Here is an 18889-nt window from a genome sequence, read left to right as displayed (position 1 = left end):
CACCTGAGTGTGCGGGTGAGGGAGGCGGCGGCCAGCCTCTGCCTGGCCTTCCCTGGGCCCGAGACCCCGTAGCCGCACGGGAGCTAACCCAGGCAGGGTCCCACGGGCAGGTGCGTGCGGGACCTGCACCCTGGCTGCCAGGCTTTGGCTTCCGGCCTTGGTGCAAGGGAAGCGGGCATCGCTGCCGCCCTCCGGCCTCACGGCTCGGGCTGCAGTGAGGTCACAGGGTGGGGTCCACCCCAAGACGCTGGCCTGGCTGCCGCGAGCCCTCTGGGTATTTCTCAGTTCCCTCTGCCCTCATCGGGGACAGGATGGGTGGAGGAGAGGGCCGCCCCCCACGCCCAGCAGGGAGCACTCCCTCCTCCCTCCTCCCTCCCCTCTCGGTCCCTTCATCCAAGGGCTGGAAATAGAATCCGCTAACTAATGATTAAAGTCAAATTCAGACCTAAAAATAAAGAGCTGGGGAAGGAGAAGCGGTGTGCTCCCTGCGTGGCTGGGGTGAGGCCGCCCGGCCTGAGGCTCAGGGGGGTGCCACCATTTGGGGGTGTGCCTCGATTGGGCACCAGGCGGCTTGCACCGCCCGCTGGGCGTAGCCTGCACCCGTCCATCAGGCGGATTGGCAGAGAGGCGCCCACTTCCCCCTCCCAGGGAAACTGAGGCCCAGGGTTTGTCCAGCACAGCACAGCCTGCCCTTGGGCCACCTCGGTTTCTCTTCCTGGTTTTGAGGTGCAGTGAGGACAGCTCTGCACCCCCTCCGACCGCAGCTTCCCGCCGCCGCCCTCCCCTTCCGGGTCTGTGAGCGAGCAGAAGAGAGGCCGCCGCGCCCCCATGCTCCTGCGCTCTGCTGGCCCTGCGGTCGGTTGCTGGGGTGGAAACCTGGGTGTGCTGTGACCCACCACGCTGCCTGCCTGGCAGCCCGGGATCTGCCCGGCCGCGGGCGCCTGTGCCTGTCCATGCTGCAGGAACACAGGAGGTTGGGACCAGCTCCCCCGCTGGCCAGTGGTGTCACTTGGCGGGGCGGGGGCTTGTGGTTCCAGCTTCCTGGCAGGGCTGGTGGGAGCTCAGAAGCTGGGGAGCCACGAGGGCCAGAGCAACCTGGAGGACTTCCTGGCAGGGGAGGGGCCCATGCAAATAAGGGAGCAGGGTGGGAACAGAGCTCCTTGTGTGGCGCTCCTCTGGTTGCTGTGTGGCCCTGGGCCAGCTCCAGGCCTCTCTGTGCAAGGCCAGGGGGTCTGCACGGAGCCCGAAGTGGGCGCCAGTGGCTCTGTGCTGCTCGGAGCAGAGGCCAGGGGCAGGCCCCCATCCGTGCCTGCCGGTCATCAGGTACCCCCTGTGCTGCCCAAGGAAACGTGGGAGGAGAGGCCTGCGGAGCCCAGCTCCCTGCACTGCGTTTCCTGGGACCCTCCGGGGCCGCGCCGGGTGGGGGCAGCTGCCCTGGTTCCTGTGCTGCTGGGGGAGGGCGTTGCTAAGCCCCCCTGTCCCGCCAGCGGCACTGCGCCACCTCCAGGCCGCCAGCTCTGCCGGTCCCAGTTCTGAAATGAGGAGGCCAGGAATCTGGGGGCCTCTGGGCCACAGTCTCCTGTGGCTGGGAGACTTCGGGGTGAGGGCCAGGGACGCTGCAGGACTTGGAAAATGTCTTGGGAGGTCAGGGCCCAGTGGCTTTTATGCAAATGTAGGCAAATGAGGATGCAAAGGCCACAGCCTGTGCTGCTGGGGTGGGGGCCGCCGAGGCCTGGGTGAGGGCCCTTGGGAGGCCCACAGTCCCCGTTGCCCGCGCCTGTAGGTAATTAGGTTCCTGAGCGGTAATTAGAAACCTTTCTGGGCCAGTTGGCTGCCGCGGTGGGGGGCGGTGGGGGGAGGAGGCGGCTCCCCATCGGCCGCCTCTGCCCAAACCGCTAGACAGGGTTCCGGTCCCACTGAGTCACTAGGGCAGGGGAAAAGACGTCGCGCTGCTGTAATCCGGTTTTTAGCGTTTTTCAGCCATTTTCCCCTGGGGCCAGGGGTGCTGAAGGCCGAGGGTCCCAGAGTGGGGTTGGCAACGGGCGCTGGAGCCAAAGCGGGTGTCTTCCCGTCCTGCCTGCGGACGCCCAGGGAGGTGATGGCGTCGCCACGGGTCCTGTGTGCGATTCCACTGCTGCCCAACCTTGAGATGCCTGGGCCTGGGCCGCTGGGGTCCGCGGGACTCCACGGCTGCTCCGCCTGCCTCGTGCGTGCGGCCCGGGGTGTCAGGTGACCTGCGCAGAAACATCTCACTGCCGCCCAACCAGCCCGGCTGCTGGGCTCCGCCACAGGTGCGCTGCCCTTCCCCAGGGCGTGCCGGGATCCCACACTTCATTCTGTTGTGGCTGTCCCGTGGGCTGGAGGACACTTGCAGCCAGGCCTAGCGCCTCTGTGGGGCGCCGGCACCCCCGCCCCTTCTTCCTGGAAGCCCCCCCGGGCTGCCCTGCTCTCTGCTCGGTCTGTCACAGCACTGAGCGGACTGGCGACAGGCGGGAGGCCGGGTCCTCGCTCTGGTTCTGTTGGGTGCCCTCCCGGCTCACCACGCGTGATGCTGGGCGCACGGGGCGGCTCCCTAGCACTGCCCAGAGTCTGGGAAGGCTGGGCCCTTCCTGTTGCTGACCCCGCCCCCTCCAGAGTCCAGCTGGGTCCGGTGGCTGCCATAGCGTCTCTAGGGGCTGCGGCTCTGCGTCCCCCGGTCCCTGTACACTTCCCCTTTTAGTGGGTATTTTTAGCTGGGTGTAAACACTTGGCAAAGGCTCCCACGCCCCTTGAAGCAGTGGCGTTTGGGTGAGGGGGGCAGGGAGAGGGCAGCCTGGGAGTTCCTGGCCCCAATTCCTCCCTCGTCCTCCCCTGCCCGGCGGTCTGGGCTCCCGAGAAAGGCCTGCCTGGGGCTGTGGCCACTGACCTCAGCGCCTGGGCACAATGCCCAGCCTGCTCCCGGGACCCCGGCACAAGGGCTGCTGGGAGCAGAGTTTGGGGCAGGAAGTCAGTGAAGAGCTCACCCCGCCACATCCCAGGGCCCTGTCCCTGAGCCGCGTGGGGGTGGGGAGGCAGCTGCTGTCCCAGTGGGGTTAAATATAGCCTGTCCCTTACGGGACCCTGGTGTGGCGCGGCCGGCCCGCCCGCCTCCCTGTTTGTTCATTCATTCGTTCAGTGTCTGCAGGCGCTGGGGCTGCAGCTGTGATGAGCTCCCTGCGCCCCAGCTGAGCCAGGGAACCAGGGAGGCCTCCCATGAGCCAGCTTTTAAAATGTGGCTGGTTTGCTACTGGAGGGAGGTAATGGATACATGTGGTTTAAAAAAAGACGAAACAGGAAATAGTGCAGTTAAGAAGCAAATGTCCCTTAAACTTCACCCCTCTCTGCTGCCACTTCCTGTAGCAAGCCCGGTGTCGGACATGGCTGGTGGGGCCCGCGGCGGGGGAGGTGGCCACCTGCCACTCCAGCACCCCACAGGGGCAGAGGTTTGAGTCCCGGCCGCCCCACTTCCCATCCAGCTCTCTGCTATGGCCTGGGAAAGCAGTAGAAGGTGGCCCAAGTGCTTGGGCTCCTGCACCCGCATGGGAGACCCGGAAGAAGCTCCTGGCTCCTGGCTTCAGATTGGTGCAGCTCTGGCCGTTGCGGCCATCTTGGAGGTGAACCAGTGGATGGAAGTCCTCTCTCTGTCTCTGCCTTTCAAATGGATAAATAAATCTTTAAAAAAAAAAAAAAAAAAAGCTGGTAGCAGCAGGGGACTTCAAAAAGTTCATAGAAAAAGGAAATAAAAGTAAGCTTATTAAAAAAACTGTGGTTTTTAGGATTTGGTTGCACCAATATAAACTTATCTTGAATGTTTTTCCACAGCTGCTTTGAAGTAGCATCGTGTGAGCTGCATCTAGCCTTTTTATTTATTTATTTGTATTTGTGTGTTTGAAAGGTAGCGCAACAAAGAGAAAGAGACAGAGATCTTCCATCCCCTAGTTCGCTCTCCAGATGCCCACAATGGCGACAACCAGGCCAGGCAGAAGCTGGGAGCCTGGAACCCCACCCAGGTCTGCCTCGTGGGTGCAGGGGCCCAGGCAGGTGGGCGGGGCCCTCGTCTGCCTCGTCAGGTGGGAAGCAGGGTTCCCGGTCTCCAGGGCGTTAGCATCGCAGGAGCCGGCCTGCCTGTGTCTGCAGTGGCCTGCTGGGATCCGTGGTGACTATCCAGGACTCCCTGCCTCCTGGAGAGGCACGGATGGTGAGGCCTTCTGGGAAGTGGCCCCCTGCTTGCACCTGGCCTCCCCGTGCCCTCCGGCTGCTTGCATGTCTCGGAGATGAGTCTGCCGGTGCCTTGTGGGTGCTCTGGGCAGCATCGCCCTGCCATGTTGTGCAGCGAAGAAAAGCCCGCCTGTGCAGGACGGGTGCGACATTTGAATATATTTGATGTACAGCTAGTGGGATCCAGCGAAGGGTGTGCGTATTTATTTATTTCCATTTTACTTGAAAGGCAAGAGGGAGGCCGGCGCCGTGGCTCACTAGGCTAATCCTCCGCCTTGCGGCGCCGGCACACCCGGTCGGGGCGACGGATTCTGTCCCGGTTGCCCCTCTTCCAGGCCAGCTCTCTGCTGTGGCCCGGGAGAGCAGTGCAGGATGGCCCAGGTGCTTGGGCCCTGCACCCCATGGGAGACCAGGAGGAGGCACCTGGCTCCTGCCTTCAGATCGGCACAGCGCGCCGCCCGTAGTGACCACTTGGAGGGTGAACCAACATTAGGAAAACCTTTTTCTCTAACTCTGCCTGTCCAAAAAAAAAAAAAAAAAAGGCAAGAGGGAGAGAGATCGTCCATCCACAGGGTCCCCGGATTCCTCCAACAACTGGGGTTCGAGCAGGCTGACACAAGAACCCCAGCTGGATCTCCCCTCGTGGTGGCAGGAGCCCGAGCACTTGGGCCGTCACCTGCTGCGTGTGCATCAGCAGGAACTGGGTCAGAAGTGAGTCAGAACTCAAACCCCAGCTCTCAGGCAGGGACGCAGGTGTCCAAGCAGGGTCGTGTCTCTCTCTCTCTCTCTTTTTTTTTTTTTTTTTTGAAAGAGTTACAGAGAGACAGGTAGAGAGAGAAAGAGATCTTCCATCTGTTGGTTCACTCCCCGCAAATGGCTGCAACAGCCAGGGCTGAGCCAGGGTGCAGTCAGGAGCCAGCAGCTTCTTTGGGGTCTCCCACGTGGGCCATCTTCCACTCCTTTCCCAGGCCATCAGCAAGGAGCTGGATCAAAAATGGAGCAGCCAGGACTTGAACCGGCACCCACACGGGATGCTGGCCCTGCAGGGCGTGGCTTTACCCGCTGTGCCACAGTGCCAGCCCCATCTCAGCTGTTGTGCCAAATGCCCGCCCCTGCGTGTGTATTTTCCTGGTGCTTTGTTTCGCTGCAGTGTGACTGTTAACCCATCCGTCGTGTGCCACCGTCACAGCTCTGGACACCGGCCGTAATTCCACACCAGTGCCCTCCCCCTGTGGTCCTGTTTTCCCTCAATCAAGGATCCACTTTAGGATCACTCATTGAGCCTCGTTTGCATATTTCTTTAGTATCCGATTTAACCTAGAACAGTCTAGAACGTTCTCCCACCTCTGGGCGGGGGGTGGTGGTGGTGGTAACGTTTAGTGATGTTGGAGTCTGGAGTCGGTTGCTTGTGGTCCCCTCGGACTGTGGCTTCCTGGCTGGGGCGGGTTGGACAGAAGGAGCAGTGCACGGCCGGTGCCACACAGCGGGGGCCCGGCTCGGCCCCTGGCTGTTACTGCTGAGCCCCGCTGCCTGGCGCAGGCGGCCGCCGGTCTCCCTGCTGTGAAGCCTGGGACTGTGTGCCACCATCGTCCTTCAGTGGCTCCTGTTGCCTTTGGCTGTCCACACCCCGGGCAGCAGCTGGAGCTGTGCAGGCCACCTGCCCTCCCGGGAGCAGTCTTGTACCCCAAGGTTGGGGGGAAGGGGTGGGCCCCGGGAGGTCACGTGACAGAACTCAGCGCCCAGGGAGGAGGCCTGGGTCTGCAGCCTCCCACCTGGCAGGGGAGGGGCTTCCCCTCTGGGCATCCTCCTAGAGCCTGCCGTCTCCGGAGTCATCACCGGCCGGCGATGGAGGGGTGGCCTGGGCCGGGGCCACGCGGGCCTCTCCTGTAAGCTGGGAGTAACGACAGCCCCCGCCACAGCCGGCAGGGTGCTGCGGATCCGCACGTGCCAAGGACCGGGCCTGGCACAGACCCCGCGCCCGGCACCCGGGCCTGCCATTATTTCTGTTATCATCATCCAGGCCGTGGGGAGGCGGCGGTGGCAGCTGTGGGCCGGAAGCAGTGTTTGCAAACTGACAGCTGGGGGTGACTGGCAGCTTGCAGCCTGCACGCTTCCCGGTGGCGGTGCACTTGGGGAAGGGTGGGGGAGGGGCGAGCTGGCAGGGCCCCCGCTCAGAAGGGCCTTCTGGCCGCACCCCACCCCCGTTCAAGTGGGAGCCCCAGTATAAGGTGGAGTGAGGAGCTCACAGCTCTCCCGTACCGTGCAGGGCCCTCCTGTGCTGGGGGCTCAGTCGTCCTCCTCGGGCCTTCTTGTCCCTGTCGAGGGGTTGGGGTGGACGGGCTGGCCTCGGGACCGAGGGGCCAGGAGTGCTCGGGGGAAGGGAGCCCTTCTGTGGCCGGGCGCTGAAGGGTTAATCCACCAGGCACTCCACAGCCTGCGGCAGGGGTCCCGGCCCCCCTTGCTGGTGCAGGACCTGGGACTCACAAAGGGGGTGTCACTGGCCCCCACACGCCCTAGGAGGAGGAGCCGGGTCGGAAGCTCCCCTCTGCCTGTCCGTGACCCTGGGGCTGAGGCTGGACGTGGCCGTGTCCCGGGCTCCCGCTGGCTCCCAAGGCCGTGTGCTGTCCTGCTCGGGCCCCAGCCCTGGCTGCTCACATCAGCACTGTCCCACGTGACGGGGGAGGCTGTCCCAGCAGCAGCAGCGGCCAGGGCTCCGGCCGAGCCTCGATCCCTGGGCGCCGCGAGGCCTCCATCTCGCCTGCCTCAGGGCCGGTTTCTCTGTGTTCGCTGCGGCATGGTCTCCCTGCTGTGCCTAGCCCGCTGCTGGCCGCGCCCCTCCGCCCATCTCGGGGACGCTGTCTCCCGGCGCAGACCCACCTCTGCCTGCGGGAGCAGAGGCTGGGCACGCGTGTCGGTGAAAGACCCGCGTGGGCTGAGGGCCTGCATGACCTGGGCTTCACGGCTCCTTCCCTGCCTCGGAGCCGCGCGGGCCGGGTGTGCTGGCCGGCGGCGGCTCCACTGCCGCTGCCCCACAGAGGCCGGCCTAAGGTCGGCAGCCCCCTTGATCCCCGGGTTCCCCGGCTGCTGGCCGGGCGGGAAGAGCCGGCCCCAGGTCCCCAGAGTGGGAGCGTCAGCCTGTGTCATCTGCACGCAGGGACGGGCCCAAGTCTCAGGGGCTGGGTGGGGGCCGTCTGCGCACGGCCCCGCTCCATCGTCCCTTCTCCCCGCAGCTCTGATGGTACCAGGCGACAGGCCGGCCTTGCTGACTCGGGGACACCAGCTCTCCTGAGACCATGTCGGCGATACAGGTAGCGGGAGGCAGGGGCCCCGCATGGGCTGTCCGTCAGGGCTTAGGGCGGCGGAAGGGGCACCTCATCCCTGCTTGCAGAGGCTGTGACCTGGATGGAGGGCGTGTGGGTGAGAGGGTCCCGGCCGCCGCCCCCCTGCAGGCCGCCTGGCCCTCGGGCACGGAGTGCATCGCCAAGTACAGCTTCCACGGCACCGCCGAGCAGGACCTACCCTTCTGCAAAGGAGACGTGCTCACCACCGTGGCCGTCACCAAGGTAGACGGGGACCCCCCGCCCCGGGCTGCCCCTGGGTCTCAGCCCCCCGTGGGGCCGGCAGAGCCTGAGAGGCTGTGGGCCGCCCTCTCCCCAGGACCCCAACTGGTACAAAGCGAAGAACAAGGTGGGCCGTGAGGGCATCATCCCCGCCAACTACGTCCAGAAGCGAGAGGGCGTGAAGGCGGGCACCAAGCTCAGCCTCATGCCGTGAGTACCCTGGGAGGGAGGAGGCGCCGGGCTCCGCCCCCTCGGGCCACCGTGACCCCCAGGCCTCCCCCCACCAGCTGGTTCCACGGCAAGATCACGCGGGAGCAGGCCGAGCGGCTCCTGTACCCGCCGGAGACGGGCCTGTTCCTGGTGCGGGAGAGCACCAACTACCCCGGGGACTACACGCTGTGCGTGAGCTGCGACGGCAAGGTGGAGCACTACCGCATCATGTACCACGCCAGCAAGCTCAGCATCGACGAGGAGGTGTACTTCGAGAACCTCATGCAGCTGGTGGAGGTGAGCCGGCCGGCGGGCGCCCACACACAGGCCGCCTTGGGGCGTGGGCGCAGGAGTCCGGGGGCCCTGCTGCTCTCACGCCTGACCCCGCGGGGCAGCCACGGTGGGGGCGGGGGAGACAGGTGCAGAGTAGTGAGCAGTCCAGGGCCCGGCGGACGGACCCAGAGACCGGGGTCTCACAGGCACTCACAGAGCGGCGGCCCCCGGGGCGGCCCAGGCTCCTGCACCTGCCCGGGCAGTGCCCACGCAGCCCCACAGCCGCAGGCAGCCGCCCTGCCCCTACTCCCTGGCATGGTGTGGCCTGACCAGGGAGGGGAGGGTCTCTGAGCGCACCTGGCTGGAGCTTAGTGTCCGGACTCAGCCAGGGTTCAGGATACCGGTGAGGCCCGGAATGGTAGCAACCGCCAGGTGTGGAGCGGTCCGGGGAACAGGCCACGTGTCAGGGGCTGGGCTTGCCAGAAATGGGGCGCCCTCCCCCGTCACAGCCAAGCCGGGCTGGGCGGGACCGGCCTCTGGCGCCCTCTGGTGGCGAGCGCTGGGCGTTGCGTGAGCGCCCTGGCCTGCCCTCCCCAGCACTACACCTCGGACGCCGATGGACTCTGCACGCGCCTCATCAAACCAAAGGTCATGGAGGGCACGGTGGCCGCCCAGGACGAGTTCTACCGCAGTAAGTGCCCCCAGCCCGTGGCCGTCCCGGAGGCTCGGGACCCACAGGCCCGCCTCCAGCCCTCACGCCCTCCCCGCAGGTGGCTGGGCGCTCAACATGAAAGAGCTGAAACTGTTGCAGACCATCGGGAAGGGGGAGTTCTGAGGTGAGGGGAGGGGCTGGGGCGGGGGGGAGGGGCTGGGGGCGGGGCCGGAGGCGGGGGGCGGGGCCGGGGACCAGGGACCAGGGCGTCAGCGCCTCTGCTCTCCGCAGACGTGATGCTGGGCGATTACCGGGGCAACAAAGTGGCCGTGAAGTGCATCAAGAGCGACGCCAGGGCCCAGGCCTTCCTGGCTGAAGCCTCGGTCATGACGTGAGTCCGGCGGCCGGGCGGGCGGGCGGGCGGGCGGGGGCGGGGCGGGGCAGACTCTGACGCCCCCGCCCCCTCCGCCGCAGGCAACTGCGGCACAGTAACCTGGTGCAGCTTCTGGGCGTGATCGTGGAGGAGAAGGGCGGGCTCTACATCGTCACCGAGTACATGGCCAAGGTGGGCCCCCCACACACACCCTGACCTGGGACCAGTGGCCGCCCCATCCCAGCCTCCCTGTGCCCCTCCGCGGAGTGGGGACCATGAGCGAGCAGTGGGAGGTGCAGGGCGTGGTCCTGGGGGCGGGGCTGACCCCGGGTCCTGAGTGTCCGCTGCCCGCAGGGGAGCCTGGTGGACTACCTGCGGTCGCGCGGCCGCTCGGTGCTGGGCGGCGACTGCCTCCTCAAGTTCTGCGGCCGCCCCCGGGGGCGGGGGGCTCAGGGGAGCAGGACCCCAGCCCGCCCCGGTGCCCCTGAGCCCCGCCCGTGCTGCCCGCAGAGACGTGTGCGAGGCCATGGAGTACCTGGAAGGCAACAACTTTGTGCACCGAGACCTGGCCGCCCGCAACGTGCTGGTGTCCGAGGACAACATGGCCAAGGTCAGCGACTTCGGCCTCACCAAGGAGGCCTCCAGCACCCAGGACACGGGCAAGCTGCCGGTCAAGTGGACGGCCCCCGAGGCCCTGCGGGAGAAGGTGGGGCGGCAGGGCGGCGCGCAGGCACGCGGGCCCCACCCACACCCACACCTATACCTTCGAGCTTGGCATCAGTGCCCATTCTCCTTCCTGTGCCAAAGGGATGGGACGTTAGGAAATATTAACTTACTTCTAAAAAAAAAATTATTTGAAAGGCAGCATTAGAGGGGAGAAGGGGGGAGGGGGAGGGGGAGGGGGAGGGGGGAGGGAGAACAATCTTCCATCTGCTGGTTCACTCCCCAGATAGCTGCAACATCTGGGGCTGGGCCAGGCTGAAGCCAGGAGTCCAGAGCTTCTTCTGGGTGTCCCACATGGGTGCAGGGGCCCAAGCACTTAGGTGACCTTTCGCTGCTTTCCCAAGCACATTAGCAGGGAGATGGTGGGAAGTGGAACAGCCAGGTCTCGAACTGGGATGCCCGATCTGCAGGTGGAGGCTTAACCTGCTATGCCACAACGCTGGTCACCCTCCCCCTCCCCTTTTTAATATTTATTTATTTATTTACTTGAAAGGCAGAGTTGTATGAAGACAGGAGAGGCAGAGAGAGTGAGAGAGAGGTTTCCCATCTGCTGGGTCATCCCCCAATTGATCACAACGGCCGGAGCTGCGTCAATCCGAAGCCAGGAGCCAGGAGCTTCTTCCGGGTCTCCCTCGCAGGTGCAGGGGCCCAAGGACTTGGGCCGTCTTTTACTACTTTCCCAGGCCACAGCAGAGAGCTGGATGAGAAGTGGAGCAGCCGGGACATGAACAGGCGCCCATATGGGATGCTGGCCCTGCAGACGTTGGCTTTACCCACTATGCCACAGCGCCAGCCCCACTGGTCTCTTTTTAAAAAAAATATTTATTTATTTATTTAAAAGGCAGAGAGAGAAAGATAAACAGATCACCCATTTACTGGTTCATTCCCCAAATGTTCACAATAACCTGGGCTGGGCCAGGCTAAAAGTGAGAGACAGGAACTCAACTCAGGTCTCTGGGGGTGGCACTGTTGCTATGTTCCTGCTTGTAATGCCACCATCCCCTATCAGAGAGCTGGTACAAATACCAGTTGTTCTGCTTCTGCTCCAGCTCCCTGCTAATGTACTTGGGAAGGCAGAAGCAGATGGCTCACATGCTTGGGCCCCTTCCAGGTATGTGTTAAGACCTGGATGGAATTCTTGGCTTCTGGGATTATCCTGGCCCAGACCTGGCTGTTGTGGCCATTTGGGGAGTGACCCAGCAAATAAAAGACTGGTCTCTCCCTCTCTCTCTCTGGCTTTCATTTTTTTAAGATTTATTTTATTGGCCAGCGCTGTGGCTCACTTGGTTAATCCTCCGCTTGTGGCGCCAACATCCAATATGGGCGCCGGTTCTAGTCCCAGCTGCTCCTCTTCCAGTCCAGCTCTCTGCTGTGGCCCGGGAGTACAGTGGAGGATGGCCCAAGTGCTTGGGCCCTGCATGCGCATGGAAGACCGGGAAGAAGCACCTGGCTCCTGGCTTCGGATCAGTGCAGTTCTGGCTGTAGCAGCCATTTGGCAGATGAACCAACGGAAGGAAGACCTTTCTCTCTGTCTCTCTCTCTCTCACTGTCTGTAACTCTACCTGTCAAAAAAAAAAAAAAAAAGGATTTATTTTATTTACTTGAAAGGCATAGTTACAGAAGAGAAGCAGCAGAGACAGAAACCTTCCATCCACTGGTTCACTCCCCGAATGGCCACAACCACTGGGGCTGAACCAGGCTGAAACGAGTAACCAGGTGCATCATCTGGGTCTTCACATGGTGGAGGGGCCAAAGCACTCGGGCCGTCCTCCACTCCCTCCCAGCACATTCGCAGGGAGCTGGGTCAGAAGTGGAGCAGCCAGGACTCCAACTCCACCCTTATGGGATGCTGGAGTTTCAAGTAGCAGTTTAACCCGTTATGCCACAATGCCGGCCCCCTCTGCCTTTCAAACAATTTTTTTTTAATCCAAGTCTCCCACATAAATGTAAAGACACAAGTAGTTGAGACATCACCTGCTGCCTCCCAAGGTGCAATCAGTGGGAAGCTGAATCAGGAACAGAGCTGGGGGTCACACCCAAGCACTGGGACATGGGATGCAGATGTCCCAAGCAGCGTCTTCAGTGATGGGCCAAATGCCTGGCCCAGGACATTTTAAACTGTCAGTGTGTCAGACAAGGGATCACAGAGATGTGGGGCCAGGCGCCTCCTCTCCTCTGAGGACCCAGCCAATCCACTCCAGAATCTCAACAGCCCGCGTGCACTTCAGCTCAGACCTGGCCCACCATGGCCGAGTCTCGGTGGACTCTGGGCACATCTGACAGCTCCCGAGGAGGGAGGTGACGCGGGGGCAGGGCCGGGAAGCTCGCGCTTGTCTTGAACAGCTTATTTCCTTCCCCGTAACATCTGCAGTGAGAGAACCACGCTGTGTTCTGTGAGGCTCTGCCAGCTCCCTTTCCATCAGAACAATAAAGGCCCTGTCAGCAAGCAGCAGGGAGAGCAGAGCCCTAGAGCGTCTGATTAAGGAGAAAGAGCAACTCGGCCCTACTTACAGGAGTTGTGCCGGCGCCGGAAACTCTTGGACTGGCTCAGGGATTCCACGTGCCTGTCCACGTAGCTCCTGGAGCAGTGCTGCTGGGGCGAGACAGTGGCGTCCTGGCTCCTCATGTCTGTCCTTCTGGGGATGGTCTGGGGGGCACTGCTGGAAGAGGTCGGCTTCTTGACCAGCTTGCCTGTGCCGTTCTGGTTGATGCCCACTTGGTACCCCACACCAGAGGGACCTAATTCTGGCTGATGAAGGTCTCCAGAATTCTGGCTCTCTCCAAGACCTGGTATCTCCAGAATTTTTAATTCTGTAATGTCACCTGCCCTGAAATAAACAAGAGGATCCAAGTCTCAGAATTCTACTCGTGGTAAGAAACAAAAGAAAAGGCCCCACTGGTCAGGACTGCTGTGCAGCGGGTTCTGACGCACTAGGAGAGGAGACAGGGCTCAGCTAGGAACACTCAGCCGGCACGGCACTGGTCTCTCAAGAGACACTGGCAGAGCCGGCACTGTGGCACAGCGGGTAAAGCTGCCACCTGCAGTGCCAGCATCCCATATGGGCGCCGTTTCGAGTCCTGGCTGCTCCTCTTCTGATCCAGCTCTCTGCTGTGGCCTGGGAAAGCAATAGAAGATAGCCCAAGTGCTTGGGCCCCTGCTCCTGCGTGGGAGACCTGAAGAAGCTCCTGGCTTCGGATCAGCCCAGCTCCAGCCATTTGTTGTAGCCATTTGGGGAGTGAACCAGTGGATGGAAGATTTCTGTCTCTGCCTTGGCCTCTCTGTAAATCTGCCTTTAAATAAATAAATCTTAAAAAAAAAAAAAGAGAGAGAGAGAGAGAGGGAGGGGCACTGGCTTGTCCCAGTAACATTCATTCCCTTGCTCACCAACAGGCATACAGAGAGCACTCACGGCTACGTGGTGAGCCCTGGGCTAGGAACAGGCTACTGAGATGAAAACCACTGTGCACCCACAAGGCGCTTGCTCACAGTCGGGTCAGGGGAGAAGACTCAACACATCAATCAAAAGCAGAACGGGCTATGGCAGAGTGTGCTCAGGGACCACAGAACCAGAAGTAAAACACTGAAGTCAGCTGGGGAGGTGGAGGCAACACGTGAGCTCAGTCTGGGCGGGGGTGAGGGGATGGAGCTGGCCAAGCAGACAACGGGGGAGAAAGGTTTCTCAGGCAGAGACTGCAAACATGGCCATGGGAGGAACTGTGACCGTGACCGTGTCACTCAAAGGGAGGACGCATGGCTCTCAGGAATGAGGCTGCAGGGACAACCAGGGACCAGACAGGATCTCGCTGGGTTTCTCCTCCCACTGGCTATAGTGAGACAGAGAAACTAGAGGCAGAGGCACTAAGGAGACCAAGCAAGAAAGAGGAGATGAACCAGGTGAGCGACAAGGAGACGGGAGAACGGGCAACGCGGCATTTTCACAGGATTCAGCAACCACCTAAACGTGAGGATTAAAGAGGACGAGTCTACTATGACTCCGAAATTCTAACTTGGGTGAAAGGCAGACCTTTGGAAGGAGAAATCTACAGTTAAGCATGATGAGTTCAGCTCAGAAAACTGAAGTCCAGCTACCCTGCGTATTTCCAGGTGGAAGTGACCAGGGACAGAGCGTCTCGAGCTCCGACAGGGGTTGTGCTGAGCCCTTGCTGACGCACAAGGAGGCACCCACAAGACTGTCCAGGAACACAGACAGAGGAAGGAACCCACGACGGAACAGGAAGTCACCAATCTTAACAGGTGGTCTGGGGCTGGTGTTATGGCATAGTGGGTAAAGCCACCGCCCACAGCGCTAGCCTCCCATGTGGGTGCTAGTTCACGTCCCAGCTCCAATCCAGCTCTCTGCTAGTGCACCTGGGAAAGCAGCAGAGGATGGCCCAAGCGCCTGAGCCCCTGCTACCCACATGGAGACTCGTATGGAGCGCCTGGCTCCAGCCTGGCCCAGCACTGATCATTGTGGCCACCTGGGAAGTGACCAACAGATGAGTGCTCTGAGTTTCAAATGAGTAAATAAATCTTTAAAAAAAAAAAAAAAAGAAGAAGAAAAAGAACCTTTAAATAAAAAGCCTCTGAGTAAAGGAACAGAGGAACACAAAGAATACAGGGAAAGAAAACCCAACGTGATGGCACAGACTGCAGAGAGGGTGCTTCAGAGTTAAGGAGGCAGGCGCTTGGCACAGTGCTTAAGACACTGCCTGCTGGAGCTGGCACTGTGGCGCAGCAGGTTAACGCCCTGGCCTGAAGAACCAGCATCCCATATGGGCGCCAGTTCAAGACCCAGCTGCTCCACTTCCAATCCAGCTCTCTCCTATGGCCTGGGAAAGTAGTGGAACTTGGCCCAAGTCTTTGGGCCCCTGCACCCACGTGGGAGACCCTGAAGAAGCTCCTGGCTCCTGGCTTCGGATCGGCGCACCTCCAGCCATTGTGGCCAATTGGATAGTGAACCAATGGATGGAAGACCTCTCTTTCTCTGCCTCTCCTCTCTCCGTGTAACTCTTTCAAATAAAACAAATCTTTTTTTAAAAAAAAAGACACTGTTTGTGATGCAGCGGTGCCATACTGGAGCGCCGTCTCCATTCTCCATTCCAGCTTCCTGCTTACGTGCACCTTAGGGGACAGCAGGTGATGGCTCATGTACGCAGGTCCTTGCCGCTCATGTGGGAGACCCAGACTGAGTTCCTGGTCTTGGCTTCCACCCAACACAGCCCCAGCTATTGAGAGCATTTAGATTAATGAGCCAGCAGGTGGGAGATCCATCTAAATGTCTGCCTTTCATACTTGAATCTATCTCTCCTTTTTAAAAAGGAAAAGTACGTTCAGACAGGATTAGAACCGAGACTAAAGCGGGCGGTTAGGGCGCTGCAACCCTGACAGCAGCTACTCCCTAAGATGATAAAGTCAGCTAGCAGCTGCCAAGGGCAGGAGGCGCTGGAGAGCGAAGGCAGACTGCTCTGCTCTGCAAAGGACTGTGGGTAAAAAGGGAAGGGGATAGACAGGCAAAACCTGACAGCCAAAGCCAGGTCAGGGCAAAGAGAGTGTTACCATGGGAGCAGCCCGGGAATGAGAATGCAGGAGAAAGGAGCCAGGAGAAAGGCCAGAGCTGAAGACGCAGAGCCATGTAAGGTCAGCCCTGCACACAGTGGGAGTGGGTGTACCCACAGGAGAGGTTATGTGTGGCAGGTGTGGGGAAGGGGAGTGCTCAGCAAATCAAGAAAGCTCCTACCCCACAGCCTCCCTCTCCTTTTCAGGTACGTAAGAACAGGATCTGGGGCAGACCCCATGTGCAGTAGGCTAATCCTCCGCCTGCGGCACCGGCATCCTATATGGGTGCCGGTTCTAGTCCCGGTTGCTCCTCTTCTAGTCCAGCTCTCGGCTGTGGCCTGGGAAGGCAGTGGAGGGTGGCCTAAGTGCTTGGGACCCTGCACCTGCATGGGAGACCAGGGAGGAGCACCTGGCTCCTGGCTTTGGATCAGTGCAGCTCCGGCTGTTGCAGCCATCTGGGGAGTGAACCAACGGAAGAAGACCTCTCTGTTTCTCCTTCTGTCTGTAACTCTACCTCTCAAATAAATAAATAAAATCTTTAAAAAAAAAACAAAAAAACAAAAAAAAACAGGACCTGCCTGCACCAAACCGGTGAACACAGGCGAGTGAAGGCACAAGTCCAGTCGAGATTCACCAGCAAATACTGAGAAAAGGCCCTGCTCATCCCTGGGGGCTTCAGCCAAGGTTACAATACGCACTGGGGATGCACCATGACACAAACCTACACACAGAGGCACATGTACACGGGGAGAAAGCTAAAAAAGATCCCAAATACAAAATTGAGAATCCATAAACGAAAAAAAAAAGTTGCTCTGAATTTGACCCATTTAAATACTACTGCACACTGACAGTTAAGTAAAGTTCCGCAAACCCCTAATCGTTAGCTGAAAGCCAGAGTCGCAGCTGAACCAGATGGCAGCTGAGGTCAAGACCCAAGACCGCAGGCGCTCCCGCCTGACAAGGCCCTGGGAAGGGGGTTCTGGCAGCCAGACCCCCTCCCACTCAACAGAGCACCAGGCCAGGCGGGGGAGACCTGTCGGGACACTCACCTGAAGGTGACTTCGGGCACAAGACACTTCACCCCGTTGTGGAAAGGCCGCGTGAGAGAAATCGTCTGGCTGACCTGATCCACGGCGGACACTCTGCCCTGGTAGACACCCAGGCTCTCGCCACAGCTGATGGACACGATGCTGCCCAGCCAGTCAGTAGCCATGCTGCCGATGCCAGGGCACTGTGAAGAGAGGCAACGATTCAGTGCACCGAGGGACGGATTTTCCATTAAATTCAGACAGTAGATACGACGGCAGGCTCTGTGTCAAACACTGCTTAACTATACACACTCTGTCACATCCTTAACTGAGGTGATAGAGCACAAAAACAACCGGTACAACTGCTTCCAGCAGGAGCATGCGGGCTTTTTTTAAAGACAGACTTTATTTATTTATTTATTTATTTGAAAGGCAGAGTTACAGAGAGGCAGAGGCAGAGGCAGAGAGAGATCTTCCACCTGCTGGTTCACTCTCCAAATGGCCGCAACAGATCCGAAGCCAGGAGCCAAGAGCTTCTTCTGGGTCTCCCATACGGGTGCAGGGGCCCAAGCACTTGGGCCATCTTCTATTGCTTTCCCAGGCCACAGCAGAGAGCTGGATTGGAAGTGGAACAGCCGGGACTTGAACCGGTGCCCGTATGGGATGCCAGCACTGCAAACAGCGGCTTTACCCACTACAACACAGCACAAGCCCCAAGAGCACACATATCAATAAGCAAGGTTATGGGGCCAGCACCGTGGCGCACTAGGTTAATCCTCTTCCTGCAGCGCAGGCATTCCATGTGGGTGCCGGTTCTAGTCCTGGCCGCTCCTCTTCCGAATCAGCTCTCTGCTATGGCCTGGGAAAGCAATGGAAGATGGCCCAAGTCCTTGGGCCCCTGCACCTGCGTGGGAGACCTCAAAGAAGCTTCTGGCTCCTGGCTTCAGAATGGTGCAGATGTGGCCACTGCGGCCATCTAGGGAGTGAAACAGTGGATGGAAGACCTCTCTCTCTCTCTCTCTAACTCTTTCAAATAAATAAAATCTTAAAAAAAAAAAAAAAATATATATATATATATATATATATATATATATTGGTCTGGTGCCATGGCGCAGGTTAATCTTCCGCCTGTTGTGCCAGCATCCCATATGGGCGCCGGTTCTAGTTCCAGCTGCTCCTCTTCTAATCCAGCTCTCTGCTGTGGCCTGAGAAGGCAGTGGAAGACGGCCCAAGTGCTTGGGCCCCTGCACCCTCGTGGGGGACCAGGCAGAAGCACCTTGCTCCAGGCTTCAGATCAGCGCAGCTCCGGCCGTTGCAGCCATTTGGAGAATAAACCAATGGATGGAAGACTTTTCTCTCTGTCTCTCGCTCTCACTGTCTGTAACTCTACCTCTCAAATAAATAAAATCTTAAAAAAATAATAACACTGTTTGTCTACCCACATCCCATATTAGAGCGCCTGGGTTCACGTTCTGACTCTGCGTCTGATTCCAGCTTCCTGCTGATGCAAACCCTGCTGGTGCCCTAGGTACACGGGTCCCTACTGCTCATGCTGAAGGCTGAATGAGTTCCCAGTGCCTGGCCCCAGCCTGGCCCCGCCTCGGCTGTCGACTGCACTTGGAAAGTGAACCAGCAGATGGAAGCTGTCTCTCTCCCAGCCCTTCAAAATAAATCAATAACAGTGGTAACACCAAGTGCTAGCCAAGGACACAGAAAAACTGTCAGGCCTAAGTTCCTAATGGGAACGGTAAATGGTGCAGCCATTCTGGAAGACAATTTGGTGACTCACAAAAAATCCAAACCCACAGCTCTTGTGTGACCCAGTGTGGGGAGCAACTTGGAGCAACTCGGACTAGACTGTTACTGGAATTAAGACTTATTCTATGCATCTGCTCTCCCACAATATGGCGATGAGAAGGGAGAAACAGCTTCTACACAGCTGCCTCCAGTTCAACCAATAAACTGTAGGACCTGCTCCTGATTGGAGGAGAGCAGCGTACTCGGCGTGTGGGTAGCAGAGTTGGGATTGGTGGAAGAGGACTATAAAGGAGGAGAGAGACAACATGCACCAGGAACATCTAAGGGGAACACCTGTGCAGCCCCCGAGAGAGCCGGCCGGCGGTGTGCCGCTCCCCCGTGGAAGTGGGGAAAAGCGGCAGGGGGAACCGCCCTTCCACGGAGGTGGAAGGGTCGGTAGCCAACCCGGGAAGAACCAGCAGCAAACCCGGGGAGGGCCGAGCAGACGAAAGAACAGCGCAGGGTCCTGTGTCGTTCCTC

General features: G+C 60.0%; 1 protein-coding gene and 1 pseudogene across 12 annotated transcripts in view; one reads left to right on the top strand and one right to left on the bottom strand.

Annotated features, from left to right (window-relative positions):
* The window catches only part of LOC149123228 (enhancer of mRNA-decapping protein 3-like), a 54148-nt gene that overhangs the window by 24156 nt on the left and 11103 nt on the right, over positions 1–18889 (bottom strand). For 2 of the 12 annotated variants that reach the window (XM_089310887.1, XM_089310888.1), the window contains exons 2-4: positions 16634–16815; positions 12539–12855; positions 1354–2234 (exon numbers count right to left, since the gene is read on the bottom strand). In XM_089310887.1, the coding sequence (XP_089167013.1) occupies positions 1807–2234; positions 12539–12855; positions 16634–16797 (909 nt within the window). In that variant the 5' untranslated portion in view covers positions 16798–16815 and the 3' untranslated portion in view covers positions 1354–1806. Of the gene's footprint in view, positions 1–1353; positions 2235–2731; positions 5220–10487; positions 12393–12538; positions 12856–16633; positions 17395–18889 lie in introns of those variants that run through there. The other 10 variants (XM_089310886.1, XM_089310895.1, XM_089310893.1 and 7 more) reach the window with 10 other exon arrangements.
* Positions 242–10449, top strand: LOC149123229 (tyrosine-protein kinase CSK-like; annotated as a pseudogene).

The sequence above is a fragment of the Oryctolagus cuniculus genome, chromosome 12, assembly GCF_051225735.1.
Source record: "Oryctolagus cuniculus isolate XC-2025 breed Fujian yellow rabbit chromosome 12, ASM5122573v1, whole genome shotgun sequence".
NCBI lineage: Eukaryota > Metazoa > Chordata > Mammalia > Lagomorpha > Leporidae > Oryctolagus > Oryctolagus cuniculus.
The sequence above is the reverse complement of the archived record's forward strand: the minus strand, read 5'-3'. Positions and strand labels throughout refer to the sequence as shown.